This window comes from Homalodisca vitripennis, chromosome 5, assembly GCF_021130785.1.
Source record: "Homalodisca vitripennis isolate AUS2020 chromosome 5, UT_GWSS_2.1, whole genome shotgun sequence".
NCBI classification, from domain to species: Eukaryota; Metazoa; Arthropoda; class Insecta; order Hemiptera; family Cicadellidae; genus Homalodisca; species Homalodisca vitripennis.
The window spans coordinates 21047821-21061021 of NC_060211.1; the positions used below are offsets into that span (position 1 = coordinate 21047821).

Sequence of the window (13201 nt, forward strand, 5' to 3'; positions counted from 1 at the left end):
ATTACAATCTGTATCAGAATTAACTGAGGAAGAAAAAGAATTAATTCAACTTAGATCTGGAATCAATTTAATTGAATTTAAAAATGTTTGTTCCCATCACAGCTACTACTTTCTCAATGTGTTTGAAAAATATCAAAACAGTATGCATAGATCCATTAAAAAAACACAAAAAAGCCAATAAAAAAGTCACTAAGAAGTGTATCTTTAAGTTTTTCAAAACAATCGTGGCGAAAAAAAATATTTTTATTAAACCTGGACAAAAGATATGCCCTTCATGTCGAAACTTCTGTGAAGAAAAAACTAAAATCACTGAAAAATGATACTGAAGACGAACTAATGATTGAATTGGATTCATTTGAATCTAGAAATGTCTTCCTTTCACAAAACAAATGCAGCCTTAGATGATTTGGGTTTAACTCCAATTAAACTTCATAATTTGTCATCACATAGTAAGGGATCGTATTACAAAAGAAAAGTTGAAAAAAAGTAACAAAAGAAGTAAAGAAAAAAATCTCCAAAGCTATAGATTATGACATTGAAAATGTCAGAAGACGATAAAGAAGATGAAAGAAATGTTATCAAAAAAGCAGAAGATTTTGATAAGCTCGTGGGCCTTTTAAAAGAATAACTTATGTCTGTTGGGAGATCCCAAAAAGTCCAGAGTCTGACTTTGGTGCCAGAATCTTGGAGCCAGAAAAAAGTTGCTACAGAATTTCAGGTGACCGAATATATGGTAAAACAAGCAAGAAAACTTAAACGAGAGAAAGGTATCCTAGCTATCCCTGACCCTAAAAAAGGTAACACACTCTCCGAAAACACAGTTAAACTTGTGACAGACTTTTAAGAGTTTTGCCCGGAGCAAAAGATAAAGTGAGCATTAAAAAAAATATTTATATGCAAAAAAGACTTATTCTCAGTAATTTGAGAGAGCTTTACTCTTGTTTTAAATGGGAATGCCCCGACTTGAAAATAAGATTCTCGAAAATTTTGCAGTTTAAGACCAAAGTGGTGTGTTCTTGCTGGGTCAGCAGGTACCCATACAGTATGTGTATGCAGCATACACCAGAATGTGAAATTGTTACTAGATGCTGTAAAAATTGAAGAAAGTTACGAAGATTTTATCAAGATGTTGGTTTGTAATGTTTGAAAACAGTGAGTGTATGCTACGCCCCATTGTGACAACTGTCCGTCTGATGATGCCCTGATTGAATATTAACGACAAAATTGAGCGAAGATTATGATTTAGAAGAAGAAATAATTATAAGCCAATGGGTTAATACTGACAGGACAGAAATGGTTAAGCAATCAATCAGCGTTGAAGACTTTATTTCTTTACTGAGCCAAATCTGTAGAAAACCTAATCCCACATTCATATATTACAAAATCACAGTCTAAAACTTTCAAAAAACTGAAAGAAGATCCGCCTTTCAATACTGCAATTGTAGTAATGGATTTCAGTGAAAATTATTCTTACACCATTCAAAATGAAATCCAAAGTTATCACTGGAACAGAGGTGGATGCACAATTCATCCAGTTGGTCTCTACTTGAAAAAGGATGATAAAGTTTTAATTTCCAACCATTGTTTCATAAGTGATGATTTACAACATGACACTTGTTTTGTGAATTACGTACAAAAAGAAATTTCGAAATGGCTGAAAGAAAATCATCCCGAAATAAACCAAGTTCATTATTTCACTGACGGCTGTGCTGGTCAATACAAAAAATAGAAATAGTTTTTCAAAAACCTAACAAACCATCATGAAGACTTTGGAATGAAAGCCGAACATTCATTCTTTGCAACAAGCCATGGGAAATCAATATGTGATGGCTTGGAGGAACTATTAAGAGAATTTTGAGAAAAGCCAGCCTTCAACTTTCAGATGAAAAATCAAATCAAGACAGCAACTGCAGTTTATGACTTCTGTTAAAGTCAACATTGAAAAAAATAAACTTTCACTTTATTGACACAAAAAATGCTGAAGCTTTCAGATTGGAGTTAGTGTCACGATTTTTAACCCACCAAGGACTATTCCCGGCACTAGAAGTTTCCATTATTTTCAAACCATTAAATACAAATGAAATTGAAATAAAGGAGGACTACTGATAGTCCTAATCCTACTCTAATGTTTTCTTTTGATTCTGCTACGGATTGGGTCTGCATTCAACCATCTTTAAACGATTACGTGGCTGCAAACTACGATGGAAAGTGGTACTTTGGACTCGTTAAAACTGTGTTTCATGAAGAAGAAGATGTTGAAATTCTTTTTCTTCACCCTCCAGGACCTGCTGCCAGCTTTTACTGGCCTCAAAGAGAAGACTTGTGCATAATACCTTTGGAGCACATTATCAGTACAGTTGATGCACCGCAATCAAATAGCACTGGCAGAATGTACTGCTTCAAAAAAAGTGTATCAGAAAAAACAGAAGAGTGTTGGATGAAGTGGAAAAAATATAACAAGCAGAACTAATAATTGCTATAAAACATATTGATTATCTTAGATTCAGTTTTTATTTTATTTCACATTTATTAATGTAAGTAAACCGCAAAATTTATAAATTTCTTAACAATATTCTACTTTTTGGAATATTAACTAAACATGTGAAAAAGCCATACATCTTTTATGTTTATTTGTTAGCCTATGTATCTAGGAGTATGTAAAAAAAATATGAAGACTCTACCAGGTCTGAGACCTGAGATATTGCAATTTTAGTAAATCCCAACAACGGTTTTTCAAATTAAAAAATAATTCTGATTATAATATTTTTATTATTTTTTGGAGTTGAGATAGGTTAGTGAATGTATTTTTTCTTTATTTTAAATATATTAATTAATTATTATGCAAAGTTTCATGGTGATATCTCAAATAGTTTTCAAGATATTAATTTTTTAAGCTACCACGTTACATTGCAAGACGCGAAATCCGAGGCCTAAAATCGTGTTAAATTAAGAAAATTAAAAAATTTGTAGAAAAAAAACTATAAGAGATAGAGAAATAAAATTTGGCATTTATCAATAGGTTAGCAAATGCAAAAAATTGTGCCAAGTTTCATCAAAATCTAAAGAGGGTGGGTGTCAAATTAATTATTTACTGGGCGATTTGACATGGAATGACCCAATAGCAATAAAATATATATGTAAAAAAAATTGTATGTTGCCTACAAAACGTATTGTACCTTATTCAAAAAATGTTTAAATACTTTATCCGAAACATAGCTTTCAATTTCATTTTTTTTTAAATCATTGTGTGAGACCTTATATTTTTCAGGCACTAAAAGAAATATCTGGTCTCTAAAACCTGGACTTTATTGGAAGCTTAACAGAAACACCAAGTGTTTCTGTTAAGGGGGGTGCCCTTGAGACCCTTACTGTTTTACTTAAATACAAAATATTATGATATCAATTGTAGTGATCATGTGTGAAAATAATTAAAAAAAAAAACAAAAAATTAAAAATTGTTTATGTTATTTACTCCACTTATAGGGTTATCTATTTATATTAATGTAATGAAAATAACTAAAAAACCCTTTAAATTAAAACTTTTTATTACATACACGTGTTTCGGTTTTTTAACCATCTTCAGTGTTACATTAACCTCTAAATAAATAAATAAATAATAAACAATTAGATATACACATGTGGACCTTTTAAACATATGTTAAATTTTAAATGACACAGTTGTAATTTTCTTATTAGTAATCTGTATTTAATATTTTAATTTTTTCAAAAATTGGATTTGTCTTATTTTTCAGATTACTATTTAAAATGTTATGAGGATCTTTATTATAATTTAGATAAATGTGTAATTCTTCTTCTTTTGTGTTTAATTTCTCTCCTTTCCTTTCGATATCTAAAATTTCCATGTTCTTTTTCAATATTTGTGTAGTTATGGTCAGTCTCCAATAGGTGTTCAGCAAAATTTGATTTTATTGTAGACATGTTATTTGTTTTTTAAAGCTTGTATGTGTTCTTTAAACCTTTTTATTAAAATTTCTTCCAGTTTGTCCAATATAATTAGCTTTCACACAGTCATTACAGTTAATTTTTGTATACTCCAGATTGTTTGTATAATTCCTGTTTGTCTTCATTTTGGTTGACTTTGTTTTTCAATAAGTTTAAATGTATTATTTCTTGTTTGGTGACTGATGGAGAATTTTGAATTTTTGAAAGGTTTTTCGAACAGCTTTGTTTAATTTAGTATTGAATGGTACACATATATATTTTTTGAATTTCTGTAGTATTATGATTAGGTAGTATTTTGTTGGTTTTATAAATTTTTCTTGTTTTCCTCTTAATCATTTTGTCTACAATTTGGGGTTGATATCCATTTTTTGACAGCTAGGTATTTTATTATTTTTATTTCTTTATTTTTATTTTCATCACTCATTGGTATATTTAACATTCTGTTTACCATTGAGTGAAATGCTGCTAATTTGTATTTCCAAGGATGGTTAGAGGATGATGGTATTAGAAGATCTGTTTGGGTTGTTTTTCTATAAATTTCAAATGAGTGCTTTCCATTAAGATTAGAAATATTTATATCAAGAAATTTAATTTTGACTTTTTGGATTTCTTTAGAAAACTTAAATTGTTGGTGATATAGAATTGAGAAATGTTAAAAAGTGTTCTGCCTGGTTCTCATCTCCATTGAAAAGACATAATATATCATCCACATATCTAAACCAATAAATTATTTTGTCTTTAAATGGATTAGTGTCACTCATTATTTTGTTCTTTTCTAAATGTTGCATATATATATTTGCAAGAAGGCCTGAAAGAGGAGATCCCATTGCCAACCCATTCTTCTTGTTTGTAAAAGTCCTTATTGTATTGAAAATAATTTTGATTAACAGTTGCTTTTGTCAATGATAAGATATCGTCAATTTTATGCATATCTAGTTTACTGTATTTTTATTAGATTATCTTTTAGGATTTGAATTGTTTCTTGTTTTGGAAATGTTTGAGTACATGTTGTTAATATCAAAAGAAATGAAGAAAGAGTTTAATGGAATTTGAATATCTCGAATTTGATTTGCCAGATTACTTGAATTTGATATACTGTAATTATTTTCAAAATGTATGTGGGTTTTTATTTTGTTATTTAAAAATTTACATACCTTGTAAGTAGGAGAGTTACGAAAGTTTACTACTGGTCTAATTGGAATATCTGGTTTATGTGTCTTTGGTTGACCTTTTAGAGTAGGAGCTTTTGGATTTGTCATTTTTGAGTTGGTATTGTTCTGCTTTTGATAAACTTTTGCATTTACTTATTGTGGCATTTATAAGTTTTGTGTATTCTTGAGTTGGATCCTTTTTTAAATTTTTTTAATTTTGTTGCTGTCAATAAATGTTTCAACTTTTTCTTGACATGTTTGACTGTAGATAACTACTACAGTATTCCCTTTGTCAGCCTTTGATATTATACAATTATTTTCTTTTTAGTTTTCTTGATATGGATGTTACTAACTTCATATCATTGTGTTTGACGTTTTTATTGATTTTAGGATTTTGTACTTTTAAATTACTTTTGTTTAGTTCATGGATAAGATTGTATCGGAAAGGTTCTTCTTGGAGTTCTGTGTCTGTTTTCTTTATGGCTGTTTTTCTAAATTGATTAGATCATCTTTGATTGTTTGAATTTTATGGTCCAGATTTATATTATATTTGAGTGATTTGTCCAATAGGGCCAACTCCTCAGCATTAAATTGGATAGATGATAAGTTTTTTATTCTAGGGTAGAAATCTTCATTATCATCAAATGTGTGAGTTTTTTGAATTATTGTCTTCCTGTGAGTTAATCAATTTATTAATCTTATTAATATGAAACCTGTTTTTTCTTTAAAATAATAGGTTTGATCCCATTGCTGTGTATTAATATCAATTTCTTCAATGGTCTCTTGGTGAAATGTTAATTTGATTTCTGTTCTAATATCTTCAATTTGATCTGACTATTATATTCATTTTTGCATATAAACTGTTAATTTCTTCTTTTATCCATATTATTTTCCCTCTTTTTAATGCTTTTAGCGCAGCTCTTGATGTAGATTTAGTTTTTAATTGAACGTAATTTTGGAATAATATTTTCACTCAGGCATAACTTATTAAACTGTATATATCTTCTCTTACCTTTGCCAACTTAAGTGAGAGGTATTTGTATTTGTGGACAATGGATTGGTTGTTAGTCATATTTGTTATGTTATTTACTCCACTTATAGGGTTATCTATTTATATTAATGTAATGAAAATAACTAAAAAACCCTTTAAATTAAAACTTTTTATTACATACACGTGTTTCGGTTTTTAACCATCTTCAGTGTACATTAACCTCTAAATAAATAAATAAATAATAAACAATTAGATATACACATGTGGACCTTTTTAAACATATGTTAAATTTAAATGACACAGTTGTAATTTTCTTATTAGTAATCTGTATTTAATATTTTAATTTTTTCAAAAATTGGATTTGTCTTATTTTTTCAGATTACTATTTAAAATGTTATGAGGATCTTTTATTATAATTTAGATAAATGTGTAATTCTTCTTTTGTGTTTAATTTCTCTCTCTTTTCCTTTCGATATCTAAAATTTCCATGTTCTTTTCAATATTTGTGTAGTTATGGTCAGTCTCCCAATAGGTGGTTCAGCAAAATTTGATTTTATTGTAGACATGTTATTTGTTTTTTAAAGCTTGTATGTGTTCTTTAAACCTTTTATTAAAATTTCTTCCAGTTTGTCCAATATAATAGCTTTCACAGTCATTACAGTTAATTTTGTATACTCCAGATTGTTTGTATAATTCCTGTTTGTCATCATTTTGGTTGACTTTGTTTTCAATAAGTTTAAATGTATTATTTCTTGTTTGGTGACTGATGGAGAATTTATTAAAAGCAAACTGTTAATCAAAATTATTTTCAATACAATATAAGACTTTTACAAACAAGAAGATGGGTTGGCAATGGGATCTCCTCTTTCAGGCCTTCTTTGCAAATATATATATGCAACATTTAGAAAAGAACAAAATAATGAGTGACACTAATCCATTTAAAGACAAAATAATTTATTGGTTTAGATATGTGGATGATATATTATGTCTTTTCAATGGAGATGAGAACCAGGCAGAACACTATTTAAAAATTTCTCAATTCTATATCACCAACAATTAAGTTTTCTAAAGAAATCCAAAAAGTCAAAATTAACTTTCTTGATATAAATATTTCTAATCTTAATGGAAAGCACTCATTTTGAAATTTTATAGAAAAAACAACCCAAACAGATCTTCTAATACCTCATCCTCTAACCATCCTTGGAAATACAAATTAGCAGCATTTCACTCAATGGTAAACAGAATGTTAAATATACCAATGAGTGATGAAAAATAAAAATAAAGAAAATAAAAAATAATAAAATACCTAGCTGTCAAAAAATGGATATCAACCCCAAATTGTAGACAAAAATGATTAAGAGGAAAACAAGAAAAATTTATAAAACCAACAAAATACTACCCTAATCATAATACTACAGAAATTCAAAAATATATATGTGTACCATTCAATACTAAATTAAACAAAGCTGTTCGAAAAACCTTTCAAAATTCAAAATTCTCCATCAGTCACCAAACAAGAAATAATACATTTAAACTTATTGAAAACAAAGTCAAACCAAATGATGACAAACAGGAAATTATACAAACAATCTGGAGTATACAAAATTAACTGTAATGACTGTGAAAGCTATTATATTGGACAAACTGGAAGAAATTTTAATAAAAGGTTTAAAGAACACATACAAGCTTTAAAAACAAATAACATGTCTACAATAAAATCAAATTTTGCTGAACACCTATTGGAGACTGACCATAACTACACAAATATTGAAAAGAACATGGAAATTTTAGATATCGAAAGGAAAGGAGAGAAATTAAACACAAAAGAAGAATTACACATTTATCTAAATTATAATAAAGATCCCTCATAACATTTTAAATAGTAATCTGAAAAATAAGACAAATCCAATTTTTGAAAAAATTAAAATATTAAATACAGATTACTAATAAGAAAATTACAACTGTGTCATTTAAATTTAACATATGTTTAAAAAGGTCCACATGTGTATATCTAATTGTTTATTATTTATTTATTTATTTAGAGGTTAATGTACACTGAAGATGGTTAAAAACCGAAACACGTACGTATGTAATAAAAAGTTTTAATTTTAAAGGGTTTTAGTTATTTTCATTACATTAATAAAAATTGTTTATTATACAAAAAACGCAAAATTAATGATTTAAAATGTACACACAAATTTTACATTAAATTGTAAAATGATAAAACAAAAAATAAGTAAGAAGTGTTCAATATACACAAAATGGAAAAATTAATGTTTTAAAAACTGACACTCAAATTGCATATTGAATTTATATTACAAAATTAAACTACAACACTAACAGAACGATCCAGCCACTGAGACGCTTAACTAGAACTCAAAGGACGCTAACAGAAACACCTGGTCACTCGGACTTACAACTCGTCAACATTGGCTACCCAACCAATGAATAGCCTACTGAAAGAAAACAAACACTACAAGTCTAGTCCAGTGTAAAACCCTAATTTAAAGATAATCCTTATATTGTAGCCATCTTCACCACATACCTCTATTGACCAAATCAGCTTCAACGAGGCTGATTTAAACCACTTAATCACAACTAAAGTCAAATTCATAAGCATTCATGAAATTTACCATATTTTACGAAGTTCCTGAACAGGCAGTTTTGACTTCTCAAAGAACTGTCTTGCTGCTGGCCCAGGAAGTAAACTGTTGGGGTCGGGCTGAAGTGTACAAAACTGTGCACGATAGTACTCCAGCTGTTCTTCATTGATCGTCCACACTTCTTTTGGCACTTCTTCCTCTCCATCACTACTGTGTCGGTCTGATGACTCTTCTTCAGTCCCCAATAATTGTCTCTGTTCTTCTGAAACTACAAAAGAAGAAAACCGTATGATAAGCCAGAAAGATTATTAAGAATTTGAAAGTGAAGGATGCAACAAATTATAACAACCGATGTATGACTGAAAATGAGATGAACCATTCAATGCATTGCAACCAAATTCTATGTCCAAAAAATATATCACTGTGTAAGATTATAATATTAATTTTATGGAAACAAATCAAATAAATTTTTTAATAAGATATTATGGTTTGCTCGGTTTTTATTAGCTCTATTGATAATTTTTTGTTAATTAACAAGTTTATACATATTATACAAAGCACACATTAACATATTTTGTCTCATAGAATCCAATCATACAACTATTGTGTGAGAATTGTGCAAAAAATTAACATTAAATTGACATTATGACACTTCTCTTGATTTAAAACATCATAAAATAATATGTATAGCAGATCACCAGTGACAATTTTGAAATAATCAAGTGGTCATCAGCATTAAGCAATTACTGGTTTGTCAGATGATCCTTACATGTTCTTACTTTTTTATTTTTTTAAATAATGGAGTACTAAGCTTCTTGATTCCATAAAAATCATGGTAGATATATCTAAATATACTGCTCAATTTTAATTTTCTGGAAAACACCCAATTATGGTGTAGTTGCAGTTTTTATCAGTTAATTATATTCTTATTATCAAAATGATAACAAGACAATGTTTTGATAATAAAAAAACCACATGCCCTCATTTATGTTTAGTAATAGATTAAATTATTTTATTTTCATTCATGTCTTGAATCCCTAATAAGAATATCATGAATTAATTATAAATTAAATGTAACAAAGATAAATACAAGTACAACTGTATTACTGTCTCTTATTTCTGGTCACTAATGTATAATCATGGAATCGTACCACTCCATATCATTAATCGTTTTAGATAAATTACTAGCTTATAGAAAATATATTTTTGTTACTTTAAATGGTTGGAATAATGCTTATATTTTGAATGATCTGTGTGTAAATGATCAAGTAATGTTTGCTTCTTGTCACTTCCTATCTATTTAAAAAAATCAGATCTAGTATTACAGTACATAGATCCTTCAATTTGACTTATTACAAGAACGGTTAAAAAAGAATGTATTTTACTCCAAAAGAGGTAAACTTCTTATTGTAAATGTCCAAATAATAGAAATGTACAGACTTTCCCTGATAAATTCTTTTAAAATTCAAAATATTATTAGTTGTTATTGGTAGTCAACGTAACTAGAGAGAGCTCTCATTTCTGGAGCCAGACAAAATATAAAACAAGCTCACTTTGTGATTCTGATTTTGCTCAGATCTATTGATCTCAGGTCTGAAGTGTAATTACAGTATAATATGTTCACATATATTTTTTACATAACTTAAGAAGACCTTCATGAAATGCAAAGAATTTTTTTAATTTAAAAAGCACATTATCAAAATTATTTACTTTCTTAAAACCAGAGAATAATGCAAGTTAACACTCAATGCCTTCAATTTATATTATATTATGTTATTGGGTTCTGTATAATGAAATAACTTGTATCAAAATTCTTTGACAGACTGTTATTTTCCAATCAATAATAATGCAGTTTATAAAATAGTTATTATTTTTTGCCCGTGAAACTATTTTACAATAAATCATTAAAACCAAAACAATCCTTAAAGTGATTTCTAAATACATTTTTATACAATCCAAGTAGTCAAACGTTCATATGATGACGTCAAATATTGTATAGTTTTTAGTACTTCTTATAAACAGCATTCTTGTAAATATAATTTTAGACAGTGAATTATAATTGTGTAAAAAAATTATTAATTTGCCTCCAAGGTTTTTATAAATTAATTACTCCTTTTACTAAAACTTTGATCTCTTTTATAATTAACCAAAATTACACAGTAAAATTAAACTGATATATTAGTGTTGTAACCCTGCTGCCCGGAGGAGAATTTAGATGCTGCCTAGGAGATTGAACTGTAGCTACAACATTCACATTTAATCAAACTTTGGTTGCTCCACAGTGCTTAAAGATTGTGTCTAAAACATCATAGTGCACCTGATGAGACAATGAAAATACCTCTTCGCCTAGATTACTCTATATCTTGTAGTGTAGATGTCTGTGATGTTGAAACAATGTAGAGTTCATTTTGAGCTTCTTCATCACAGACTTCTTATCAAACATGGCCCCAAAATTTCAGGAGTAGTTTCTGACAGCGTCAGATTCCAAAGACTGCACTAAGAAGAAGGTGAACTTGAGCTAAATTCAATACTCACATTGAATCAACCCTTCCCACCATAGCTACGTTATGTGTGGGAAACATACTGTGTCACTTAGTTTTTTTTGTAATTGGACAATTAATTAATAATGTGTAAGAAACAGTTGATTGCATCCATACTTTTTTCACACATAATTTATTACTTAATACTTACTCCAATATATGTATTAAGGAGTAAAGAAAACATAAAATAATAAATGAGATTAGCTGTGGTGTGAACTACGAAGTCTATCCAGAAAGTAGATTACGTTTTGCTCTGTAGCCACTATGGGTGGAACATACATTTTGATGTCAGGGCATTTCTCCATTCAGTGGCTATCCAGCCGTGCAATTAGATTACTATTGCTCCTTGTTATTTTAAAATTTGGTGCAATTGAAAATCCCACAAATTGTGATAGTCGGTAATACAGTTTTTGTTGGCTAAGCTCAATAATCCAAATGAGATTTATCGCCCTGTACAGTTTATGGGAACGATGTGACTACTGAAGGTGGAGTGTGTCACCTTAGGTTTAAAAATGGCCAAACTAATGTGCATGATGACGAATGTAGTGGAATGCCAAGCATTCTGACCAAAGAAATTGTCTCTAAAGTCAATGAGAAGATTAAAGAATACCATTTATTCACAAAAACAGAACTCTCCCTAAGTTTTCCTCAAATTTCAAGGAATTCGGTACACCAAATTTTTAAGCTAGGTTACAATAAATTCTGTGCAAGATGGGTACCGAAAATCTGGACAGAAACTCATAAAAATCAGCGTATGGCTGCTTCATAGACATTTTTGGACACTTACGAAAAAGATGGCGACTCACTTCTTGATTGAACAAGAGAGTTATTACAGGAGACAAGACTTGGTTAAAACACGTGATTACGAAACCAAATTAAAGTCTATGGAGAGGGAACTTTGATGATGATGTAGAACTACAGGAGGGTGTAATGTAACTACCTGGTTGAAATCTAAAGTGGCAGAATTGTATAACGCTGGAATTTCAAAACTAGTTCACCGCCTAAATTTGTATGATGACTATATTGAAAATAGTATTTTAGTGTCACTTTCAAATGAATATAATACACATATTTTCTTGTAATTTGTTTTTTTGTTTATTTAAAAACGTACTCACTTTCTGAATAGCCCTCGTATTATTTTATTTAATCTTACCGAGTCCTTGCCAATGGGATGGCCAGTTCTTCTCGTGGACACTGTTGGTAGGAGTGGGGGAATCACTGGCTGTACTAGAGGCTTCTGGAGAAGCAGTAGTTGCTTCACTGGACAGCTGAATCAAACCGTTTTCCCTTATGGGTTCTACAATCATGTTGTTTGATTCTGAGGTCATTGTACAGAAACAACCATGTTAACTGAAATGTGAAATCAATCTATTAGTAATTGTTAGTAACATTTTGTATAGTTTTAAAGTATATTTATGTTATATATAAGGTAGAAGTATGCCACACCACATGTTGTGTAACAGGATTCGCTGAGCTCGTGTGCAAAGTTTTAATTCTACAACTCATTTCATTCTTGAGATGTCCTGAAGACAAACAGACAGAGGTAATTCTAAGCAATATATGGGTCAACCTCGATTTTTCTCATATTACAATATAATGTTCTAATAGTCAATTAGAAAAGGAAATGACTAGAATTTCTTGCCGAAAGCGGGCAGGCATCGTGCGTTATCCTTTTTTTTTATTAAAAATTACTGATAAATTGTTATTACATATTACAATATAATGTAGGTAATGTATGTAAAACAATTTTAAACACATAATTACATGCCGGAAAGCAAAGTAAAACCAACCAAAAACCAACAACTAACCTTAATAGTCGTCAACGTCGGAGTTGGAGTCTGGCTCAATGGGTTGTTGTTCACAACGGTCACCTTACGCTGTGACACCGTTGTAGACATGTGAAATTGCCCGAAAGACGTTGTGTACTCTAGTTTTATAATCTGAATATTTTCT

The 13201-nt window shown here is 29.5% G+C and overlaps 1 protein-coding gene across 1 annotated transcript in view; it reads right to left on the reverse strand.

The window, feature by feature from the left end:
- LOC124361829 (ralBP1-associated Eps domain-containing protein 1) overlaps window positions 1–13201 on the reverse strand; it is a 52153-nt gene that overhangs the window by 32540 nt on the left and 6412 nt on the right. The window contains exons 2-3 of the mRNA XM_046815825.1: window positions 12402–12598; window positions 8739–8976 (exon numbers count right to left, since the gene is read on the reverse strand). Of these exons, the coding sequence (XP_046671781.1) occupies window positions 8739–8976; window positions 12402–12576 (413 nt within the window). The 5' untranslated portion in view covers window positions 12577–12598. The remainder of the gene's footprint in view (window positions 1–8738; window positions 8977–12401; window positions 12599–13201) is intronic.